Here is a 25,718-nt window from a genome sequence, read left to right as displayed (position 1 = left end):
GACCTCTTCAGTGTTTTGGGAGAGGAAGCTGTCCAGTCCCAGCTGCACTCCAGCTGTAGGAATTACAGTACCTTCGGGTAGATATCAAGGGATATGATGGAAAAGCGTGTGACAGGTTGGATCACAGAAACCCCCTTGGGGCTGCCAACTGATGTGCCAAGACTACTTCTGCCACTGCTTTCCCTGCCAGTTTGGGACTCCAGCAGCCTGTCTTGTTGACCCAGACACACCAGTCTGCTCCAACACAGACCCAGGGTCTGAACCATGTGCCCAAAAGCTGCAGACTTAACTGAAAGCAGTTTAAGAAGTGTTCTTGTGTTTATCACTCGGATGCCCAACTCCCAATGAGGTCTAAACCCCAAATAAATCTGTTTTATCCTGTATAAAGCTTATATAGGGTAAACTCATAAATTGTTTGCCTTCTGGAACACAGAGAGAGATGCACAGCTGTTTTTGCTCCCCAGGCATTAATACATACTCTGGGTTAATTAATAAGTAGAAAGTCATTTTATTAAATACAGAAAGTAGGATTTAAGTGGTTCCAAGTAGTATCAGACTGAACAAAGTGAATTACCAAGCAAAATAAAATAGAATATGCAAGTCTAAGCCTAGTACAGTAATAAAATTGAATACAGATAAAATCTCACCCTCAGCAATGTTTCAGTATGTTTTTCACAGACTGGAAACCTACCTAGTCTGGGCACAATCACTTCCTCTGGTACAACCCTTGTTCCAGCTCAGGTGGTAGCTAGGGGATTTCTCATGATGGCTGTCTCTCCTTTGTTCTGTTCCACCCACTTCTATAGCTTTTGCATAAGGCAGGAATACTTTGTCCCTCTGGGTTCCCACCCCTCCTTCTCAATGGAAAAACACCATGTTAAAGATGAGTCCAGTTCAGGTGACATGATCACATGTCAGTATAAGACCCCAAGACTTCATTCCTCCCAGCCTGACTCACAGGCAGGCCTGCCGGCAAATAGAGCCATCCACAGTCAATTGTCCTGGCTGATGGGAGCCATCGAGATTCCAAACCACCATTAATGGCCCACACTTTGCGTAATTACCATAGGCCCTCAGAGCTATATTTCATATTTCTAGTTTCAGATACAAGAGTGATATATTTATACAAATAGGATGACCACGCTCAGTAGATTATAAGTTTTGTAACGATACCTTACAAGAGACCTTTTGCATGAAGCATATTTTAGTTACATTATATTCACACTCATCAGCATACTTTCATAAAATCATATAGAGTGCAACGTCACAAGGGGCCATGACCGGAATGCACTGCAATGCAGGGTTAAAGTGAAGAAGCTGCAGAATGCCTACTGCAAAGCCTGTGAGGCAAACTGCCATTTCAGTGCTGCCCCTGCAACCTCCCATTTCTACAAAGAGCTGGACGCGATACGTGGGGGCGACCTCACCTCCACTCCGAGTCCCACCATGGGCACTTCAGAGCCCAGTTCAACAAGGCAGGAGGAGGAGCAGCAAAGCGGCAGTGAGGGTGCTGAGGCGGAGGAAGACACCTTGGAATCCCTAGATCCATGGAACCAGGAGCTGTTCTCAAGCTAGGAGGAAGGTAGCCAGTTGTCGTGGTTGGTGCTTGAGAAAGCACAAACACCAGAAAGGATGCCTGGTAAGTGGCTTTTATTTTAGGGAAGAAATTATTCAGTGCGGGCTCTGGGGGCGAGGAGGGTTAGGGCTGCATGCATGCCTAGATGTGGAAGAGGGCATTGATGTGCTCTCTCACATTGCAGTAATCTGCCTCAGTGATCTCCTCTTCAAAGGTCTCAGACAGAACTTGGGCAATGCGCTTGCGCAGGTTTCTTGGGAGAACCACTGTGGTCCTTGTCCCAGTCAGGCTAACATGTCCGTGCCACTGTGCCATGAGGGATGGGGGGGGACCATTGCTGCACACAGGCAAGCTGCATATGAGCCAGGGCGGAAGCCACATTGTAGTAGAAGACCCTCACTTGCTTCCCAGGCCACCCTCAGCAGCGAGAGAACTTCCAGGACAAACTCCTGTGGAAAATGTGGGGACAGTGTTCAGTATAGGGGCTCCCTGAAGCTGTTGGCTCTTCCCACAGCACAGAAACCCAGAGGACAGTACAGCCATGAAACAGTCATTCCCTCTGGATTTCCTCTGGATCCCTACTGCTTACTCACCATTTTGGGGCTCCCGTGAGTTATGTGCGCTCGCTTGGGGACAGGCAAATTATGCTATTTTGTAGACTGTTTGCCCTCCTTAAGTATGGGGGAATCATTGCTCTGTCTGGTGTGTGCCTTTACAGATACAACCTTGAGATATCAGCCATCCATGTTATCACCGTCCGAGAGGCTGCAAAGACTCAGGAAGAGGCCACGTAGAAGCAAAGAAGACATGCTGCATGAAGTAATGCAGCAGTCACTTAATTAGAATCTAAAGGTGCAGGAGTGGAGGGAGAGTAAAAGGAGGATCTGCCAGCAGAATGTGGATCAATGTGGATTTTCAGCACAAAAGTGCGGAGCTTCAGCAGCAAAGTATGGATTGGCTGATAAGCATCATGGAGCTCCAAGTGTACTTGATCCAGGCGCTCATAGCTATGCAGGCAGAGCTACCGCGCCTGCTCCCCCGCCGCAGCCCTTGTCCCAAAACTCTTTTCCTTGTGCCCCCATATCACCTCCAACCCACTTTCCCCAACATCTGAATCCTTATCGCCACCAGCTGCCTCCAACACCTGTAGCTTCACCATCCAGCCCTGAAAATTACAACCCTTACCCGCTGCACTCAACCCCCATCACCATGCAGTATAGCCATCCTGAAGTGTAGCACTCATTGCGCAGCGCTCCAGACCAGAAGGCTGAGTATGATAACAGGACATATGGAAATCTGTGATTGTACCATTCCCCACCTCACCTCTTTGCCCTTTCTGTTTCCAAGGCAATTGTATTTTTTTTCAATAAATGAATTTTCTTTTCAATAAATAGATTTTTTGGCTTTGAAAAAATTCTTTATTATTGCATAAAGTAAAAGATACCTTAGCCCAGGAAAGCAACAGGCACTGCAAGTCAGAGTAGCAAATACAGATTCCTACTAACATTAGAACCACTGCACTTCACTCCCATGCAGGGCACCAGACATTACTGGTGGCTTTCAGCCTCAAATTACTCCCTCAAGGCATCCCTAATCCTTGCAACCCCTCATTAGGCCCCTCTAATAGCTCTGCTCTCTGGCTGTTCAAATTCAGCCTCCAGGTGTTGAACCTCCAAGGTCCATGCCTGAGTGAAGCTTTCACCCTTCCCTTCACAAATGTTATGGAGGGTACAGCACGCGGATATAACCACGGGGATGCTGTCATCGGCCAGGTCCAGCTTCCCATACAGAGAGCACCAGCAGCCCTTTAAATGGCCAAAAATACACTCCACGCTCCATTCTGTGCTGGCTCAGTCTGTTGTTGAACTGCTCCTTGCTGCTGTCAAGGCTCCCTGTATAGGGTTTCATGAGCCACTGCATTAAAGGGTAAATGGGGTCTCCAAAGATCACAATGGGCATTTCAACTTCATCTACAGTGATCTTCTGGTCTGGGAAAAAAGTCCTGGCTTGCAGCTTCCTGAACAGGCTAGTGTTCTGAAAGCGGCATGTGTCATGCACCTTTCCGGGCCAGCCTGCGTTAATGTCAGTGAATTGCCCACAGTAATCTACAAGTGCCTGGAGAACCGTAGAGAAATACCCCTTCCGATTAATGTACTTGGAGGCTAGGTGGGCTGGTGCTAGAATTGGAATATGCATCCCATCTATCACCCCTCTGCAGTTAGGGAAACCCACTTGTGCAAAGCCAGCTGCAATGTCATGCACGTTGCCCAGAGTCATAGTTCTTTTGAGCAGGATGCGATTAATGGCCCTGCAAACTTGCATCAACACGAGTCCAACAGTCGACTTTCCCACTCCAAATTGGTTAGCAACCGATCGGTAGCTGTCTCGAGTTGCCAGCTTCTAGACTGCAATAGCCACCTGCTTCTTCACCATCAGGGCAGCTCTCAATCTCGTGTCCTTGCGCCGTAGGGTGGGGGCAAGCTCAGCACACAGTCCCATGAAAGTGGCTTTTCTCACCCGAAAGTTCTGCAGCCACTGCTCGTGATCCTAGACTTGCAGGACGATGTGATCCCACCACTCAGTGCTTGTTTTCCCCAAGCCCCAAAATGGCATTCCACAGTGGTGAGCATGTCCTTGAATGCCACAAGCAACCTCGTATCATGTGCGTTACTTGAATTGATATAGTCATCGGAGTTCTCACTGTCAGTTTGGATCTTAAGGAGTAACTTGACTGCCAAACATGACGTGCTGGTGAGACTTGTCAGCATATTCCTCAGCAGTTTGGGCTCCATTCCCGCAGACCGAAAGGGAAGACAGAGCGCACAGCACAAAAAATGTTGAAAGATGATGCCAAATGTGCATTGAAGCAGAGGAATTGCTGGGATGCTAACCGATGCATTATGGGGCATTGGGACAGGACCCAGAATGCCCCGCACCTCCACCTCCTTCATGCAAGCCAACGCACCAGAATGGGAAGAGATGCTCTGTGGGATAGCTACCCATAAAGCACTGCTCCCAATGATGCTGCAAGTGCCGCAAATGTGGCCATGCCAGTGCACTTGCAGCTCTCAGTGTGGACAGACTGCAGCGCTTTGCCTACTGCAGTCTCCGAAGGTTGGTTTAACTCAAAGCGCTCTACATCTGCAAGTGTAGCCATGCTCTTAGAAAGTAAAATGTGTTTAGTGGCAAGCAAGTGGCTTGTCATTTAGGGGTATGATTCTCACTTGGAGTGAGACATCTTGGGTTATGTCGTGGTCAAGACACTTTATGTGAGTGGTGATGAGCAATATCTCCTAACTCAGTGATTGCAAGGAAGCGGGGTTACCCTCATGCATAACAATCAATCATCTCAAGCAGATCACCTCTGCATCCCAGTTTACAGCTGTGAGGATGTTTGAGAAAACATTGGCAAAAAAAAGTAGCTGAATGTGTAGAAGCTACATCCCTCACTATCAAAACCAGCATAGCAATCTATTGGTCACTACCAACACCAAAGGTATTCAAGGGGAAAGATTGTAAAAGACGTTCTATTAGGATAGTGCTAGGGGTCTGCTGTAGACCCCAGGATCAGACTTGAATATGGATAGAGATCTCTTTAATATTAGAGAATAATATTTTTGGGGATTGTGCCATAATGGGAGACTTTAACTTCCCAGGTATAGATTGGAGAATAAATCCTACTAGTACTGGTTGGGCCCAATTATTCCTGGATGTGATAGATGACTGCTTTCTTCATCAAATTGTCACTAAACCAACAAGAAGTGATGAAATTTAGGCTTGTTTTTGGTAAATAGTGGGGACAGGATTGAAAAGTTAGTTTTAGGAAATAACCTTGTATTGAGTGATTATTTAAATTAAATAGAAGGATAATCAAAACCAGGCCTTAAACTGTTTTTGTTTTTGTTTTTAATTTCAAAACAGCAGACTTTGGGAAATGGAGGGAATTAGTTAAAGAAGTCAACTTGACTGAAGAGCTCAAGGATTTAAATGTGGAGCAGATTTGGAGTTTCTTAAAATCAGCTATATAAAACCTGTCTGAAATAAGCATCCCAAGTAAGAGGAAATAACTTGTAGCCACAGCTAGATGAATAACCACCTCAAAAAGGTTGTTAGGAGTAAGCAGGGAGTCTATAGGGAGTGGAACAAGAGGTTGATCAACAAAGAAAGCTACACTGTGGAGGTTAAAAAAATGTAGGAATAAAATGCAAATTGCTAAAAGTCAAGCTGCAATAGCCATCACCAATGAAATTAAAAATAAAGAGGGTTTTTTTTGTTACATAAATAAAAAGAGAATAAGGGAGGATGAGATTGGGCCACTATGCAGTTGATGGGAAGGAGATTATATATAATCTGGCTATGGCCCAAGAACTAAATGAATACTTTGTCTCAGCTTTTAATAAGGATGATAATATGGAATATGTGCAGGAAGGCAGTATCGCTGATGGAAGCGAGTGTCTAAAAATTGAAATTACCACATCTGAGGTAGAGGAAAAACATAAAGAGCTTGATATGATCAGGTCAGGGGGACTGATAATTGCCATCCCAGTATACTGGTTTGTGAGATTCATTACAAATCCCTGCTACCAGATTAGTAATCTGTCTATTGGGAGGTAATATCTTAAGAGTGGTGAATAGCTAATGTGATACCTATATTTAAGAACGGGAGAAAAAGTGGTCTGGGTAGTTATAGACCTGCTAGTCTGACCTCAGAAGAATGCAAGGCTTTAGAACAAATTGTGAAGGAAAGAATAATTAATTTCACTGAGATAAATGGTAAAGGTAATGTAATGCAATTTGGGTTTACTGAAGGTTCACCCTTCTTTGAGAAAATAATTGATCATCTTTTTTAGATAAGGGAAGTGCAGCAGATTTAATATACTTGGACTTCAGTAAAGCATTTGACATGGTATCAGATAAGAATTAGTTATATTAGGGAAGTTGGGGATCAGTAGGAGAATTGTAAAGTGGATAAGAAAGTGACTAAAGAGTAGAAGGCAATGGATTGTGCTGAAAGGTGAGTCATTGGACTGGAGGGAGGTTATTAGTGAAGTCCCTCAAGGATCTGTATTGGGACCAAGCTTATTTAATATTATTATTAATGACTTTGGCACAAAAAGTAGGAGTATGCTAATAAAATTTGCTGATGAGGCATCATCAATACAGAAGAGGATTGGAATATTATACAGGAAGATCTGTATGACCTTAATGGCTGGAGTTACAGAAATGGGATGGAATTCAGTAGTACAAAGTACAGGGTCATGCACTTAAGGTCTAATAATAAAAAGTCCTGCTACAAGCTGAGGAGAAAATTCTTTCCGTACCCTACATATGGCAGTCAGTTCGGCTCTGAGTATGTGAGCAAGGTGCAGCCCAAGCATTTGAGAGCGAAGGCTCAGTGTTACTTCAGAGCCCTGGCCCATTCTTCCCAGTGTCCGATCTCCAGTCACAGTTATCCATGATGCTTCAGAGGAAGAAGATAAAAATGTGCACTTAAGGTCTGATAATAATTTCTCCTGCAAGATGGAGGTGAGTCAGTTGGAAGCAACAGATGAGAGATCGGGGGTGTGGGTCAGTCACATGATGGCTGAGCCACCAATGTGATGTGGCTGTGAAAATGGTTCAAATTAAATCCTAGGATGCATTAGGCATGGCATTTCTAGTATAAATAGAGAAATATTAATACCATTGTGCAAGGGACTGGTGAAGACATTATTTGGAATACTGTATATAATTCTCATCACCCATGTTGAAGAAAGATGACTTTAAATGGGAACAGGTGCAGAGAAGAACTACCATGATGATCTGGGGAATGGAGGGTTTATTTTATGAGAGGACACTAGAAGAGCTTGGCTTGTGTAGTCTAGCAAAAAGAAAGTTGAGAAGAAGGGATGTGACTGGAGTTACAGAAATGGGATGAAATTCAGTAGTACAAAGTTCAAGGTTCTGGAACAGCCTTCCCTGTAGGAGTTGTGGGGTCAAACAACTTAACTAGCTTTGAAAGAGAGCTGGACAAATTTGAGTGCAGTTGTATGATGGGATTTCTTGTGATGGTAGGGAGCAGGGCTCAGTTCCAGTTTATCTTATGTTCTTAAAAGCTCATGCTTCAGGGTCTCAGCCAGCCATGTGCTGGAATAAGGATGAGATTCCCCTCCTCCCCCTCAATGTATTTAGCTTTTTTTAATCTTCTTCCCCTGAAACATCAGGGATGGTCACAGCTGGTGATGGGACATTGTATGGAGTGGGCCAGGGCTCTGAGGTCACTCCAAGCATTCTGCGTCTCAGGTGCTTGGCTGGCTGGTTCTTGCTCATATGCTCAGGGTCTAGCTGACTGCCCTATGTTGGGCTGGGAGGGAAATTTCCCCCAGGTCAGATTGGCAGTGATCTTGAGGAGGCTTTCGCCTGATTGTGCAGCGTGTGGGTGACTTGCCAGGGTTATCTAGGTATTTCACTTGATCATTTCCCTGCCATGCCATTGGTGCCCCCATAGTCTCTCCTGTTCTCTGCCTATGGTGCTTAGTAGTCTAGTCTTTTGTGGGCAGCAGTATTTTTTCATCTAATTTCAGTTATTGGGTTGAGTGTGGTGAGTGGTGGGTGGTGTTAGTGGACTGGGTGGGATATAGAAGTGGTCAGCTAGAGGCAAGGACTGTAGAGAGACTCTCTGAATGGAGGTGCTCTCTAGAGAACTTCTCATCTAAAGAGGGATTGTTGACTCTGGAACCTGTGCCAGGTCCATCAAAGCCCAGCACTGAAGTATCCTTACAAACTCACCGTGGTCACGGATCAGTACTGGTATTAATGACACCAGAGGCATATGCAGCCACAATAGAACTGCTTAACCTTTCGGTACCTGCATCCCTGGCAGTGCAGGAAGGTATTCAATCAGTATCAATTCTTTGGTTCCTACTCCGCCTTGTGAGCAGCATGCAGTGTCATTACCATTCAGCTCTCGGTACTTCAGAAGCCAATGCAATCGAGGTACAAGCCAGCAATGATATCCCTGGTACCACCGTCTCTGGGATCCGGCCACCTATCTCCAGTTCCAACGGGCTCTGCTCCCCCACTATGAGAGGACTCAGTCGTCTTCGTCAGACTTGGTATTGTGGTCTTCTGTGTCCCTGTCTAGGTGGGATGCATAACCTCTGTCAGAGATTTGGAGGTCACAGATCTCACAGAAGTCCCAGTAGTGGCTGCCTCGTAGTGGGCAGTGGCATGGATAAGGGTGGATCCCAGGGCCACATTCTTCTCCTAGGACTTCTCTTCACCCACCTCAGTTAGTTTCCTTAAGTGTGTACTGAGAGCTTCGGCACCTCAAGCGATGTTCTCTGGTGTTTAAATACCAGAATCAGTACCAAGCAGCTAGAAGTTGCTTGGGCAGCTCCCTCACCACAAGACACAGAGCAGGCATTGCTGTTGCATCATCTTCCTTATCACCAGATAAACCTGTAGAATCAGTACGTGACTCACCATCAAAAATTAGGGGTCCACATGTTCCAGTACCTGGATGATTGGCTGGTCAAAGGCTGATTCCAGACTCGTGCTTTCCAGTATATCCATCATCCTGTGCACATTCAGTGTGCTGGAGCTCCTAGTAACTTGGGACAAATCAATCCTGAAACCAGTACAGAGAATAGAATTTATTAGGGTGGTCTTACACTTTATGAAGGCCAAGGCTTTTTTACTGCAATTGCGGTTCAAAGCACTATGGGGCTTAGTTATAGAATTGAAGGCACATCCTCTGACCATAGTGTGCAGCTGCCTTAGATTCTTGGGACACATGGCAGCGTGTACCTGTGCAGTGCAGCACATCGAACTGCACCTCAGAAAGCTGCAAGGATGGCTTGGTTCAGTGTATGCCCCAAGTTGCCATCATTTAGATAGTGGTTTGACTGCCAATGTTAGTTTTGTCTCTGGACCGGTGGATGGACCCTCAGGAAGTCTGTATGGTAGTCCTCTTTGTTCCCCATAAGCAATACTCACTTTAGTCACAGATGTATCACCCCTGGGCCGGGGGTGGGTGGGGAAGGGGTGGAGATGGGACAGGACATATGAGATTTGTAGGTCTTCAGAGATCTAAAAACTCATTTAAGTGTCAGCGAGTTGCAAGCTGTTGGTCTAACCTGTTCAGACTTCCTTCCACATATCAAGGGGAAAAAATCTGCTAGTCTTATGTGACAGCACAGCGACCGGTTTTCTGTAAAGCGGCAGGGAGGAGTGTTTTTGCCTCAGCTATGCCTGTGCAACTTTTGCGTAGCCAATTTGATTCACCTGAGAGCCGCTTACCTTCCAGGGGTGCAGAATAGATTGTCAGATCAGCTGAACACATCCTTCTCTGATGGCCATGATTGGTCGCTGAGTCCCGACATGGCTGGATCTGTCTTCCAGCTAATGGGGACTCCTCAAGTAGACCTTTTTAGTAACAAAGGCCAATAGGAAATGCCATCAGTTGTGTTCCCAGGGAAGTCTTAGCCAAGACTCATTGACAGATAAGTTCCTGCTGTCTTGGAAGAACTCCATCCTGTATACCTTCCATCTGATTCCATTACTGCCCAGAGTTTTGTCCAAAATCAAGCAAGACCAGGCTCACCTCATAGCACCTGCATGGCCTTGGCAACACTGGTATTTGATCCTGCTACGCTTGTCACTCAGACCTCCACTTTCTCTCCTGTTTGACCCAGACATGATTCATAGGACCATAGACGCCTGCTCGATCCCAACCTACAAGCCCACAACTTGACAGGTAGATACTTTATGGTTAACACTGTTAGAAAGGGCTTGCTCTTAGTATGTTCAGGAAGTACTTCTGAGTAATACTTCTGGTCCCAACAGAAAGATGTCCCTCTGGAACAGGCTCCCATCAGTCACATATTAGATTACCTTTTGCACCTAAAACATCTACATCTGGCAGTTACCTGTATCAGAATACATCTGACAGCTGTGTCAGCTTTCTACCCCTTAGCGGACAGTAGATCCCTTTTTCCAAGCCCCATCACCATTAGGCTTCTTAAAGGTCTTGGGCAGATTATACCCATAGTACATGATCCTGTTCCTTCATGGGATCTGAACTTGGTGTCGACAAAATTAATGGGGACCACATTTTGGACCTCTTAACTTTTCTGCTCCCTAGCTACAGAGGTGTTATTTTTAACTGTGATTACCTTGGTGAGGAGAGTGGGTGAATTGAGAGCCTGGGTATCAGAGCCTCCCTGTACAGCTTTTCATAAGGATAAAGTTTACCTCCACTCTCGCCCTAAGTTCCTGCCAAAGGTGGTGTCTAATTTTCACATTAACCAGGCAATTTATTTACCGACTCTTTCCAAAGCCTCACTCTCATAGAGATGAGGAGAAAATTCATTTGTTAGATGTGATGGGAGCTTTAGCTTTCTACATCGACCTGTACTAAGTTGTTTAGGTATTCACTCCATCTGTGACCATAACAAAACTGCACTGAAGGACCAGCTAGTTTTCTTTCAGATAATTTAATCCTGGATTTCTTTGTGCAGTCATTTATGCTACAAGTTGGCTAATGTGACTCCACCAGTTAGGACGTTGTCCCATTCAACTAGTGTGCATGCAGCATCACCAGTTTTTCTGCCTAAAGTACTTATTCTGGACATTTGCAAAGTGGCATCTTGGTCATCAGTGCACACATTTGCTTCTCATTATGCTATAGCCCATCAGTTCAAGAGAGACGCCACTTTTGGATGTGTTGTTCTCCAGTTTCTGTTGAAGTAGATCCCAGGCCCACCTCCAAGTTGTTCTGCTAGTGAATCACCTACAGTGGAATAGACATGTAATCACTTGAAGAAGTGGTTGCCTACCTTTCCATAACTATTCTTCGAAATGTGTTGTAAATGTCCGTTTCGTGATCCACCCTCCTTCCTTTCTCTACTGGAGTCTATGCGGTAAGAAGGAACTGAGAGGAGCGGGGGACAACTCTCTCCTCTTATACTTGCACATGATGGCAGAGGGCACTCAAACCGTCTTGATGAGTATCACTTAGGAAAAATGTTCTGACAACTGTGCACAGAGCACACACAAATCTATAGTGGAATAGACATGTGCAGCACACCTTGCAGAACAACAATTATAGAAAGCTAGCTAACCATTTTTTTCCCATCAGAGTATTACTGTACTGTAGGTGTTTGTACCACTGGAAGCATTATGAATCGGACAACTGTATTAAACTATTAAATCCTTCTATTTACCTATTCTTTTTCAATGTATTTGTACATCTTGCACAAAGTTATTGAGCCAAAATAGTTTTGGTGAAATTTTCACAGCTTCAGAAACTCTTATCAGTTCTCTGCATCCTTTAGTAGACATATTTCCAAAACCTTTTTAGTTGACTGAATTTTAGGATTTTGTTGGTAAATTCTGACATGGAGACAACCTTCTCCCTCCACCCACCCTCTTTTACAAGTCCCTCTGATTTTAAAAAAAAATTCCTTGCCATTTGTAACAGGTTTGTTTTCTCTTATTCTTTCCAGCTACGAGCTTTGGTATTGCTTTGCCAGCTTGGATTGTGGATCAGAAAAATTCTCTCTTGGTGAGTTAATGTAACTTTATGTAATATCCCATAACACAGCCTTAGGCATTAATCCTGCAAATATGTTAAGCCCATACTTAACTTTATGCATGTGAGTATGTATTGACATATCAGATGTTTCTACTTTCAGGCCCATCATCACTCATTTAGAGTGTATCATTCTTCCCTGTTTCCATGGAGCAAATTTGAGAATAAGAAGTGATGATAAAAAAAGCTTAATTGTAATCTTTTTGGGAGTATAGTGCTAACACATGCAGAAATGATATTGACATGGTAGCCTGGTCATTATACCTTCTATAAGTGTACATTTGCTGTTGCATAGAATAGCTTAAGTCATAGAGTCATAGGACTGGAAGGGACCTCAAGAGGTCATCTGGTTCAGTCCCCTTCACTATTGGCAGGACTAAGTATTATCTAGACCAGGGGTTCTCAAACTGGGGGTTGGGACCCCTCAGGAGGTAACACAGTTATTACTGTCCGAGATCAATGCAGGTTCGAGTAAGTATTTGATTGAGAGAGGAAAATCAAAACGTGACAGATTGAAATTTCAAACCACGTGGCTGTTTATTAACGAGGATAAGTTGCAACTTGGGCCAGGGAAGAGTAATTTTATCAACTAGAAATACTATCAGAATAAAACCATACACAAGTTGAAACAGTCTATTTACATCCAACAACAAGAAACCAAACGATTTATGATCAACTACTCACTAAAATCCAAAGCAGATGCACAAAACTGAGTAAACTGTACATGCATTAACCAAATATTGTAAAATACACCAACCAACCACAATAGCAATTAATACAACAATTTGGCTCTCATATACTGTATACACAACTTTGCACCAAGTAAGGGAAGGGAAAAAGGGAAGGAAGAAGCTAAGCAAACAGAGTATTTACAGAAATTAAAATGCACATACCATACTCCAAGCGTGACTGACCAGCAGTACAGACACCGAGAGCATGACGAATTGGTGGGAAATAATCCAAAAAACAAAATGAAATGACACAACACGAGCCGGCAAAATCCGGAGGAGACCCTGGCTGAAAGGGTGATCAGGCCTTGCAGCTAACATGTGGATAGTCCTGCCGTTTTTGGTGCGAGACGTTGTTTTATTTGAAGACTCTTACTCGTGTCAGCGTCTGATTGGTCCCTAGCTCCTTCGCCTTCCAGGTTCCGAGCTGGTGCCCTCTACGTAAACAGGATCTGCACCCGGCACACTACTTTTTTGCACACGACACCCTACTCTTTTGCACATGGCACTAACTTGACCCACAATTGACCAGATAGAAGGTTCGAGAATAGGTACACGGTACTATAATGTTGCACACCGCACCATAGAGTAGCGCATGGCACTACGGTGTTGCACACAGCACCAATGTGACCCCTTGACCGACAATTGGCCATACAGACTCCATGTTTGAGCATAGGTTTAGAGTTGTGACAATTACATGGGGGATCATGAGCTGTCAGCCTCCATCCCAAACCCTACTTTGCCTCCAGCATTTATAATGGTGTTTTTAATTTATAGGGGGGGCGATCAGAGATTTGTTATCTGAAAGGAGTCACCAGTACAAAAGTTTGAGAACCGCTGATCTAGATCATCCCTGACAGATGTTTGTCTAACCTGCTCTTAGAAATCTCCAATGATGCAGATTCCGCAATCTTCCTAGGCAATCTGTGCAAGCACAGAATCAAATATACATGATTTCAACTTCTTGTTCTTTTATATAGAGATGTAGCATTTAATTTCTATACAACTTACTGTATCCTAGCAATTCTGCACCCACAGTTTAAAAATCCTTTCTGTTACATTACATTGCTACACGTTAGTGCTGACCCTTACCTACTTGCTCAAGAATAGAATAACTAGATGCCTTTCCATAAAATCACTACTTAGCAGACAACTTTTGGATAATTAAAACAACCCATCCAAGACAACAGATAGGCATTTTAAAGAATGTACTCATACAAAACCCTTACTGTATTTAATTGGTGAAAAATTCTGAATGAGATCTTGCTTCTGATCCATTTAGCTGTTTTAGCCTTCAAAATCATAAATCTCAAGATGTCTCCTACAGCAATAAATGTAGCTAATTAATGCATATGTATGTAACAAAACTTCTTGGATGAAATATAGTTAGTAATAGACTGGTGTATATCAAATATCTTTCTTTTTAGGTTTTGCTGGTATATGGACTAGCATTTATGGTTATTCTTCCAGTTGTTGTGGTAAGTATTACCTTAACTAAAGGAAAAAAATCTTTGTTTTTATGAATGGTGGGGAATGAGGAGCTCAAGTCTTATTCCTGAAACAGCTTTGTCTACAGTCTAGTAACTGTTTGCTTCCATTTTAAGTGCACTTGCAGAAAAGCTTTTATGAAAAAGGATGCTATACCATGGTGCTTAATTCTGTTGAAATTTATGACTCATTGTTTGTAGAATTTGCCCATCCCTTTGTCATGTATTTTTATGTATACACAGTATTGTCAGCCTCAGTCAGAAGTCATGAGTCAGGTCCTCAGAATATTAGCTGAAACTTGAAATGTTTGAAAACTGCTGGATTCTTTTCATCTGCCTCTTGGTATTTGACTTTTCAGAATTCATTTTGTCAGACTTTTCAATGAAATTCTGAGGTTCTAAAAACTTTTTAAATGAAAGTAGGGATTCTCAGGACTCCAAGAGCTGGGATTTAAGAAAAAACATTGACTATCCTGAAAGTTTACAACACTATATATTCTGCTGCATAGCTTCTTTCCTCATTCCTCACAACTGGGGAATACCTTTCATCTATGGCGTTTGAAGGCAATTCAGGGTTGTTGGTGAGCCTCAACCTTGAACAAAGGCCACTCCAGGGATGGAACAAGTTGATGGTTCAGTTTCTCTTGATAACTTTGTCTTATAATTTTAATTTTTGTTCATTTTTGTGTAGTAACAATTTTATTTCAACTTTTCAGTTTTATGTGAAAGCTTTCTCTCTCTCTTCCTTGGACTCTCACTGTGAAAACTCCCTTTGTACTCTCCTTTTCCCATGCATAGAGTTTTATATGGAATTTTGAGACGCTAGGTACTACTACACATGGCCAGCTTACAGGCAGCTCAGCTCCACCCCTACTGATGGCAGGTGGCTACTGAACCAGATTGTGGGCTAGGGAGAGACCATGCTTCTGCTGACCTTATCTGCCCAACAGAGCAGCACTAGATTGTGGCAGGATGTAGGAGGTGGGGGAAAGTGAGCAAGTGGGGGGTACAAAGAAGTGAGTGTATGTGATAGAATGAATACATGTGGTGATTATTTGTATTACTGTAGTACCTAGGAGCTTCAGTCAAGGACCAGGACCTGATTGTGCTAGGTTCTGTACAGACACAGACCAAAGGACTGTCCCCACCCCAGCAAGTTTGCAATCTAAATATAAAACAAGATACAATAGGTGGAGATAGATGGGGGTGTACAAGGAAACAGTGAGATAATATTGGTTATAGGGAGGGGAGAAGACTTGGGTTAAGGGTATGGAGAGAAGCGATGGGAGGATAGGTGAAAGTACGGGTAAAGAAAAGAGAAGGCAAATGCATAGAAAACATAAACGGGAGGATTGGGCACCATTTTCTCTTTCCCCTATCTGTCAAAATCACATAAGCACCCCTCCTTTAGAACAAGTAGCATTCTGTTTTATTCCCCTTTGAAAGTCTGGTCACACTAGAAACGGTGTTCATGTTTCATATCTGAACTACTTTTGTTTAAAAGTATTGTAAACATTTGCACCAGTTCAAAGGTTCAATGGGACCTTTATGAATCTGTGTACAAATTCATCAGACTGTTGAGCTTAATCTATTTTGACCATTCATATTCTACTGATATTACAAAGCTGTCTTGGCCCATCAAAGACCATAACTGGCTTATTTAAAAACTCTTTGTTCTGCAGAAGCCAAAGTAAAGGGCACAGTGAAGAAAATGTGCTGTAAATGTGTGTGTAGGGACTGAGAGTAACCTGTGGTTGTTAGGAAGCTTAGGTGACTAGCTTTCAGCTCTAGTGACTGGTTTGTATAAGTTTCCATTTTCAAGTCCGTCTCTGCAAGAAAAAGAGCTAGAGAAATTAAAAAACATAAAAGCTGAAGTTGTTGTTTACATTTGGAAGTCCCCCAAATTTGGAGGAAAGGGAGGGGTGGCTATAAATCTCCTAGGCTAGAAAGGCTCAGCTGTGATGCTAATACATTAGATAAAAATAAATTTTCAGAATTATTTTACCTAATTTATACTGTTGATTATAGATTTCTTGAAGAATAAATGCAAAACAGTTAGTTTGTTTCTAGCCCCTTTCACCTTCTGGTTGACATGAGCTAACACAATCTTGCAACCTTTGGTTTATAAACACTTCAGGGGGATATTTTTGGTAACTTTTTAAAAATGTTAGAATGACCTTAGTCTTAGAGTTGGTAAAAGCTGATTTTTACAAAACTGAAATTGATCTGACATTGTTCCATCATGACTATGTTAAGATGACAAATTCAGACTCTTTATGGTGAATATAATTTTTTTGTTTTGGATATGAATATTGGAGGTTGGTTCTGAATAAATCCTGAACTGAACAGCAATTTAGTTGTGTTTTAATGTATTATAGTATTTTATAGTTATAATTAAAAGATTAATCCTTGACACAGTATATCCTTATTGAATGTCTTAGGGTTCTTGGTGGTACCGATCAATACGCTACAGTGGAGATCAGATTCTCATCCGCACAACTCAAATCTATACATATTTTGTTTATAAAACACGAAACATGGATCTGAAACGTAAGTAAAAAAGGCGTGGAAAAACAGGGTGAAGTTGGTTAAAGGTACAAAGTTGCCTTTTAAACTCCTTGGGGGTTCACTCTTCATTTGAATACCTCAGTGCTTATATGGGGTGATTAACGTAACCCCATTGTAAGGTTGGTTAAACGGAGGCACAGAAGCTGACTTGTCCATGATTACATGTTGAGCCAAAGCCAAACAGGATTGTAACCTAGGTCTCCATGCCCTCTTTACTCCTGCTGTAAACATGCTGTCACTCATAAGATTACTGTTGGGAAAATTCCAAATACTAAAATTCTGGGGACCTAGAGTATTTTTAAACATTTACATTACCAAAGAGTATCAGAGGGGTAGCCATGTTAGTCTGGATCTGTAAAAAGCAACAAAGAGTCCTGTGGCATCTTACAGCCTAACAGACGTATTGGAGTATAAGTTTTCGTGGGTAAATACCCACTTCGTCTGACGCATGCATCTAATGAAGTGGGTATTCACCCATGAAAGCTTGTGCTCCAATACGTCTGTTAGTCTGTAAGGTGCCACAGGACTCATTGTTGCTTATTACCAAAGAGTTAAATGTAGAATCAGAGGCACCAGACATAATATCATAGCCAAAGTTTCTGTTGTCGTAAATATCTGCTCTGAAAGACTTAAACCTTGCTCCATACCAAAACATGGAATGTTCTTTTCAGATGACTTGTTCATTCAGTGTGTATGGTATGCCTAATTTTCTGTCTACTCATACTAGGATTTTTAAATAAAAAATCTTTATAGATAAAGTCTGCAGAACTCTCACAATGGGTCTAACCCCTTTGGAGGAAGAATCAGACCTATCAATCAAAGCAGGGTGATAGTTACTGCACCCTTGAAGACCTGGTTAGTTTCATCTGTCTAAAATAGCTGAAGGGTTTACCAGACCTGCTAGAGCAACCAGAAAACATAATGATTAAAATGGGATCCTCTTTATTCTTAATATTTGACTTCCTGGATGCTGAGAGTTACTGAGGTGTTGTTTTGCCTTGAGGGCTCTGGAACAAGATTGCTGGAAACACCCCTTTTGGTACTCCGGTAGCTGATTGCGGCATTTCTAGGTAGGCTGTCTGGCAGGAACATCTCACAGGCAAACAGAGAAACAGAAGATTTCAAGGAAGAGCGCAAAAGTGCCTTCATTAACCAAACCCTGCTCATGCCATGGGTTGGCCATGTCCCACTCACTGCTTTTTCACTCTCCTCCAGCTGTAGAGGGATATGAGAGAGAGACAGAGAGCAGCCCCAGACATGGAGTAACAAGCAGGCTGTAGGGGGCCTCTTGGCTGACCAGTTCTTTCTGACCATTTCCTCTGCCCTCTTTAGCAAGAAGTTAATCAGCCCTTATGTAACATTGCCTTGCTCACTTTGGGATTTAGTGAGATAACAGGGCTTCCCTATGTGAGGGTTTCCTCTGACCCTCTTTGAACCTCTGTAAAGTTCAAGGAGCCTATTAAAGGTGTGTCTTCACAGCACAGTTCTTGAGTATTATCCCTAACTTGGCTCCTGTCCCCACACACGTCTCTAGCTCGAGTTAAATGGTGCTTTAAGATCAAGCTAGTAATACAGTGAAGATACAACATCTTGAATTACAACAACTCATCATCTAACCTAATCTGCCAAATGTCAGTCAAATCATTCTGTGTAACTCGAGTGGTGTTTTGAAGCGTGGTTGCTTTCACTGGAACTAGGCTAGCTCGAGTGCAGTTAGCTTGAGTTAGTACACTCAAGCTAACTTGCAGTGAACTCCATCCATTAGAGATCATCTCAAGAGTGAACCTTTCCAGAGTTACTTATTTCTATAGTACAGGGGCAGTTCTCTCTTCAGAATTCCTTTTCATTGATATCCTGTTATCTTAGAACATGGAGGCCACTCTCCCTCTGTGCTACAAAGAAATGGGGGAAACCCTGTAAGGTCAGGCAGAAATGTGAAGATACTCAGCAGTAGGAAGTTTTTATCTGAATTTCTTGTTCTACCTAATAATCTGTGAATTAAAGTTTAAAGGAAATAGCTCGACAGAGCAGCTTTGGAAGCATCTCAAACTGGCTCGGTCTTCAGGGGTGTGGCTACTCCAAACCTGTCATAATGACAAGTCTGGTTCTGCCTCAAAGGAACTGCAAGCAGGGGAAAGACGTATTGTAATGGATCTTCAGTCTGTCCTGCTCGAAGAAAGGAATTTTTTGCATAAGTTATGATATATTTTCTATACTCTGTGATATGTCAAAAGACAAACTTCCTAGCAGTACAGTAGAGAGAAACTAAACTCTCCCTGCTTAACCCATGCCCTGAAAAATACCTAGAGGAACAGATATACCTTACAATATATGCCAAAGGCAGAAAGGAAAAACTTATTCTGTCGGGCTGACTGGGGAAATAAAGTAGAGAACCCTCCCCTGAGAGGACCAAGCCTCCAGGCTCAGAGAACTAGGCAGTTGTCAAGCACAGGTGGTGAGCACAATTTCCTATCTAAATCAATCTGACGGGCTCTACTAAAGTTTATCATTATCTGTTTACTGTTACCATTGTATTGGAGCACTTCACAATCTAATGTATTTATCTTCACAATATACTTGTGAAGCAGAGAAGAGCTACTAACCCCATTTTATAGATGGGAAATTGAGGCACAGAGAGGCCAACTTACCCAAGGTCACACACACAAGTCTATAGCAGAGCAGGGAATTGAACCTAGTTTTCTTGAGTCCTGTGTTAGCACTCTACCCAGAGGACCATCCTAAATGAGATGAAGTCAGCATCGTAGGTGGAGTGGATGGTATATGGGTCAAAATTAACACAACTGAATAAAGAAGAAAGGACAGAGTTGTGAAGGGCCTTGGAGTTGAGCATTGTCATAACATTTCTTCCCAGATCTGGACCTTAGCATCCAAAATATGGGTATTAGCATGAAAACCTCCAAGCTTAGTTACCAGCTTGGACCTGGTATCGCTGCCACCAGCTAGGAATTATACAGTGCCTAGCTCACTGTGGTCTTCCCAAAACCTTCCCTGGGGGACCCCAGACTCAGATGCCTTGAGTCTTACAACAAAGGGAAATAACCCCCTCCCCTTGTTTCCTTGTTACTTCCTCCCAGGCTCCCCTCCCTGGACAACCCTAGGAGATTCCCTGCTTCCAGTCTTGGAAACACAAGTACCGAGAGATCTAATCTCTCTTCCCCCTCACCCAGAGGGTATGCAAAGTCAGGCTTAGTAACTCTAACACAAAGAGATTTTCCCCCTGACTTCTTCCTCCCACCAATTCCCTGGTGAGCTGCAGACTTAATTCCCTGGAGTCCCCACTAAAGAAAAACTCCAACAGGTCTTAAAAAGAAAGCTTTATATAAAAAGAAAGTAAAAGCCATTAAAAATAGGCTTTGTATTAAGGTGACAATATACAGGGTCAATTGCTTAAAGGAAAAAAAATGAATAAACAGCCTTATTCAAAAGAATACAATTTAAAACATTCCAGCAACTACACACATGTAAATACAAAAGAAAACAATATAAACCTATTGTCTTACTATTCTTGTACTTACAACTTGGAAACAGAAGATTAGAAAGCCTGAAGATAGAAAAATCACTCTCAGAGACGAGAGGGCACAGACCCAAGACAAAGAACAAACAACTCTCACCCAAAACTTCCCTCCACCCAGATTTGAAAAAGTCTTGTTTCCTGATTGGTCCTCTGGTCAGGTGTTTGGTTCCCTGTGTTAACCCTTTACAGGTAAAAGAACATTAACCCTTAGCTATCTGTTTATGACAAGCGTATGAAACTTGAACTCAGTGTGGTTCACTATTTCACTAGGAGGGTGGTGAAGCACTGGAATGGGTTACCTAGGGAGGTGGTGAAATCTCCATTCTTAGAAGTTTTTAAGGCCTGGCTTGGCAAAGCCCTGGCTTGGATGGTTTAGTTGGTGTTGGTCCTGCTTTGAGCGGGGGATTGGACGAGATCAGTGGTTCTCAAACTTTTGTACCGGTGTCCACTTTCACATAGCAAGCCCCTGAATGTGACTCCCCCCTTATAAATTAAAAACACTTTAAAATGTATTTGACACTATTATAAATGCTGAAGGCAAAGCAGGGTTTGAAGTGGAGGCTGACAGTTCGTGACCCCCCCATTTAATAACCTTGTGACCCCCGAGGGGTCCTGACCGCCGGTTTGAGAACCCCCTGGACTAGATGACCTCCTGCAGTCTCATCAACCCTAATATTCTATGGTGGCAAACTAGCCTCTTCTATGCCTGAGTTCTCTCCCCCATCTGTAAAGGGTATACTAATACTTATGCATCTTTTTGTAAAGTATTTTGAAAACTATATAGTAAATGCAGTAATAAACATTTGTTACTACTAAACTGAATTTTGTGAGCCCACTCTGTACATGTGTCCTGCTGTGCTGCCTATGCATCTTCTAATGCTGCCTATGCATCTTCTTAGCAATTAAAATGTTTCTCTTCCCTCCCCTTTCTTGAGGATTAAGGGACTAAGGGAGGAGATGAGTTGATCATCACTGTGGGCAATGAGAATACTGTATGACTAGGTGTTTTAAATCATCAGAGTTGCTTTTCTTCATGCTAAGGTCCACAGATCCTTTACAATAGGTACTTCAGTCTGCTTGCCGGTTAGGGGCAGAACCAGACTTTACAGTCACTGGCAGAAGGGGAATGCTTCATCTCCTGAAGTCCCTCCAGTTTTTCTGATTCTACAGTGGCTGCTGGCTAGACCAGGCTTCTCTGCTGCAACGTTTTTCTGAAGGAAATTCCAAATTTTATTTTGAAAATGATGGGTCTACAATTTTTAACCTTGGTTTTCAAAGGGGTCCGCGCCATTCATTTGAAATGTTTTAGGGGTCCACAAATGGGGGCAAAAAGGGTTGAAAACCACTGTTGTAGACTAACAATTAGACTCAGTAAAATATCTGCGTAATGTCCAGCCATGTCCTATGGCTGCATTTGCCTTTTGAGGGATTGTCCCCTCAGTTCTGCTTTGCCTTCAGGGGTGTTTGTAGCAGCTGGTGCTCCTGTAGACTGCAGGGAGATACGTAGGCTAAGACAAATCAGAGGTGAAAGAAAGGTTCTCTGTCTCCTGTTTCACCCTACTCATATCTGAGATCTCCAGGGGAAGCACAGACTTATCTGTCCCTTGTGGATCCCATGTCATCAGGCTTGGCAAGATTTGATTTAAAATAACAGAAATTGGTAAATATGGATTTCAGCTGTCACACTAAAATCAACAACAAAAAATCCAATGGTAACAGTTGGCTTGAGTGCAGGACACCTATCCCTACTTTGTGCCTGTAAGGTTGGGTGTCACTGGCCTTGGGGCAGCTCAAGGAGCCCTCTGCATCCCCCTGTCACAAGAGTGAGAGAGATGTGCTGTGACAGTGAAGCTGCAGAGGGCTCTTTGCACTGCCGCAAGCCTGTGACACTTGATCCCTGGAGGCGCAAGGTGTGGGGAAGGCTATGTTCCCAGCAGAGCAGAACAGAGACCCCGTGGGAAAAAAAAAACAGGAAATAATATCTGGCCTTTCTCCTCACTTTCATGGAGTGCAGCAGAGTGGATAATCCTCAGTGTCTGGTTTCTCCTGCTCACCTGTAGAGAATACAAACTGAGGATAAATGCAGAAAAAGACCAGATCATAGACTTGTGCTGATTGCTCTAGGTGTGTACCTCTCCACCCCTTCAGGAAAGAAGGCCAGCAATCCAGAACAATTATAGAATCAAATAGTAAAATATATTAAAAACTAAGAATTGAAGAAGACTTTCAGGCAAGAGTGTATTAAGTATTATGAAACTACACTTAGGAGGTGTGCAATTGCCCTAGGCAAGATCTAGCTCAGGGGTAGGCAACGTCTGGCATGCGCGCTGAAGGCGGCACACAAGCTGATTTTCAGTGGCACTCATACTGCCCGGGTCCTGGCCACTGGTCCGGGGGCTCTGCATTTTAATTTAAATTTAAATGAAGCTCCTTAAACATTTTAAAACCATTATTTACTTTACATACCACAATAGTTTAGTTATATATTATAGACTTATAGAAAGAGACCTTCTAAAAACATTAAAATGTATTATTGGCACTCGAAAGCTTAAATTAGAGTGAATAAATGAAGACTTGGCACACCGCTTCTGAAAGGTTGCCGACCCCTGATCTAGCTCTATATCCTTTCTCACACGCCTTGGGAAGGGAGCACTTGATGTCCAGAGGAGTATCCATCGGAGCTGTGTAAGAATTAAAGGAACAACTTTTGTTCCATTCACTATCTCTTCAACCCCTGAAAGGCTACATCATAATGGAAATCATCCATCTACTTCAGATTGGAGCTGACACTCCCATCCTGTTTTTAGCTTCAGAGAATGGAACAAGCAGAGCAAGGCCCTGTCTGAAACATCTACATAAGTTGCTAAAGGAAGATTGCCTTCACACTATTTCTATTTTACCATTGTCAGACAATTCTTATGTTTTGTAGATGAATGACAGCCTTTTTCTTTCCCTGACTTCAGTTGCTACCATTTGATCTTACGTGAGCTTTGCAGCATCATGGTAGCAATAACGTTGGCGTTAGGGAAGATGGAAGTTCAGTCTTCCTGGAAAATGTTCTGCCCAGGGTGTTCTGTACAGAGAGAGAGCTGAAGTAAACACACTGAGTAATACAGTTCCTGGGGTATCTTAGAATCTAGACAGTCTCTCTCTGTCTGTCTTTCTTGTGTGCATGCGAGGGAAGACAATCATAGGCTTGGACTGAGGAAGAATACTATCTCAGGTACAAGATCTCATCTCAGGAGAATGTTAACAGAAAATGAAGATGGCCATATTGGAGAACAAGTGGTTTAACAAACAAAATTTCATTTCTTATTGAAGCCTATTGCAAATTCTGATCTCAGACAGGCATGCTTGAATGATCTAGAGTTCATATGCTACCTATCCAGTAATTCCAGATATCCTCTGCATCTTGCCCTATCATCTGTTGGCAGAGATCTAGCTCCAGTTGTTTGTCTGCTGCCACAACTATTGAATGTAGAGAGTCAGATTTTTATTTTAAATGGATATTTCCAATTCAGTTCAGGGAATGGGTGCCAGAAAGAAAGCACAGCATCCATGAGCTGGAACACAGTGATTTATTGAAGTCTCGGGGCACTGCTCCTTTCATGGAAAACAGATCTGTTCTGGTTACGACAGTCAATTTGTCTCATAGGGTTTCATAACTGGGAAGAATACAATGGACCCGACCCCACAGAGAAATTCTCCTGTCCTGAGTGGAGCAAAAGTTTCCTTTCTCTATGTGCACTGCCTATCTAGGGGGAGATGAGCACCAAGATATACATGGTGGAAGTCAGATTAGCAGCATGGTTCCTACATCCGGAAATATCTCACTTATCGTCAGTCAGTTGGTTAAGCTGGTGATAGACCTATTTGCATCTGGAAACAGCTAATAAAGTGCACTGTGCCCTCTCTTTGTGTCAGGACCTGTGATATGAGGTGGTGAATGACCTCTCATAAAGTTGGACAAGGTCCCAGCTATGTGTGTCTTCCCCTTTTCCACTGCTTCCCAGAACAGTACAAAAGCTAGAAATGAGAGAGTAGCAGTGATACTGTTTCAGCCTTTCTAGCTGAAGAGACTATAGTTCTCAGGCCTGATTAACCTAGCATTGGATCTTCAGATCTCTGAGATACAGAGATCTGAAGCTTCAAATCTAATCCTCCATCTGGGACCAAACAGGTTTAAAATGAATACTTGGATGAAGTGACTGTTGCTGTCATGCACCTCAAAAGAGAAAGCAGCAAAGAGAATTTATTCTTCTAGCTGGTACATATTTTAACTACCATATTAAACCAGTTCCTCCAGGAGGGCTTTATTGTGGGTAAAAAGGTGTAGTCTCTGTTGTATAATGTTCCCATCATGTTCACAAAAAGGAAGCTATGGACAAATCCCAGGACTAGGTGCTACCTGAGGGCATCAACTGCATTCCACAAGATCACAGAGAAAAACCTTGGAACCTCCTTCTGCTTCTTACAGCAATACCTAGATCAAGCCCCTGCAGGAGGTGTTGTCATATTTCCTATCTAGTAGGCTAGGCCTTCTGATGGCTGCATTCTTCAATCAGCTGGGTGTGTGTTTGACGTCGGAAGATATCTCCAACGTACTTTCAATTCAGACAGGTAGTCCTCACCATTGTCAGCATTCATTCCCTAAGTAAATTCAAGAAATATTTCTCCTTTGGTTAAGCATCAAAGTACAGTCCTTAGGAGCCCTAACACTCTCTGAGATTAATCATGTCTCCTCTGTTGAGATCAGCTAGATGGCCATATGACCATCAATACACAAATTCATCTAATTCTGCATATTGATCATCCAATTTTTAGCCAAAGCCATTTCCTTTTATTTGGCAGACGTCTTCCCCTGGGCACTAAAGTATGAAGAAGATATTTATATATAATCTACCTCATTTCGGATATCCACATATAAAGGCTGATTCTACTGTGTGCATCCTGGAGAGACACTATCTAAATCCCATTGTAACAGTTCTGTAGACCTTAGCACAAAGAATAATATGAAAATGTATCTGTTTACCTGAACGTTTCCTTTCTTCAAGTAATAAGGTCCACAGGTTTGTCCCACCTTGGAGACAAATGGATCATCCAGAGCAGAGATGGAAATTGACATCCAGCTATTTAGGTGTGGTCATTAGGTGGAATTTACCATGCCCTGTAGCAGAAGAAATTTTATTGTTTTTTCCTCCAAAGTATAGTTAACTCTCTAATGTGGGAAATTAGGTTTGAAAGGAAATTT

At 42.8% G+C, this 25,718-nt stretch overlaps 1 protein-coding gene across 1 annotated transcript in view; it reads left to right on the top strand.

Moving 5' to 3' along the window:
• SEC63 (SEC63 homolog, protein translocation regulator) overlaps positions 1–25,718 on the top strand; it is a 111,128-nt gene that overhangs the window by 48,401 nt on the left and 37,009 nt on the right. The window contains exons 6-8 of the mRNA XM_030556062.1: positions 12,064–12,122; positions 14,305–14,355; positions 16,806–16,914. Coding sequence (XP_030411922.1) covers positions 12,064–12,122; positions 14,305–14,355; positions 16,806–16,914 — 219 coding nt within the window. The remainder of the gene's footprint in view (positions 1–12,063; positions 12,123–14,304; positions 14,356–16,805; positions 16,915–25,718) is intronic.

This window comes from Gopherus evgoodei, chromosome 3, assembly GCF_007399415.2.
Source record: "Gopherus evgoodei ecotype Sinaloan lineage chromosome 3, rGopEvg1_v1.p, whole genome shotgun sequence".
NCBI classification, from domain to species: domain Eukaryota; kingdom Metazoa; phylum Chordata; order Testudines; family Testudinidae; genus Gopherus; species Gopherus evgoodei.
This window is presented reverse-complemented; position numbering and strand designations above follow the sequence as displayed.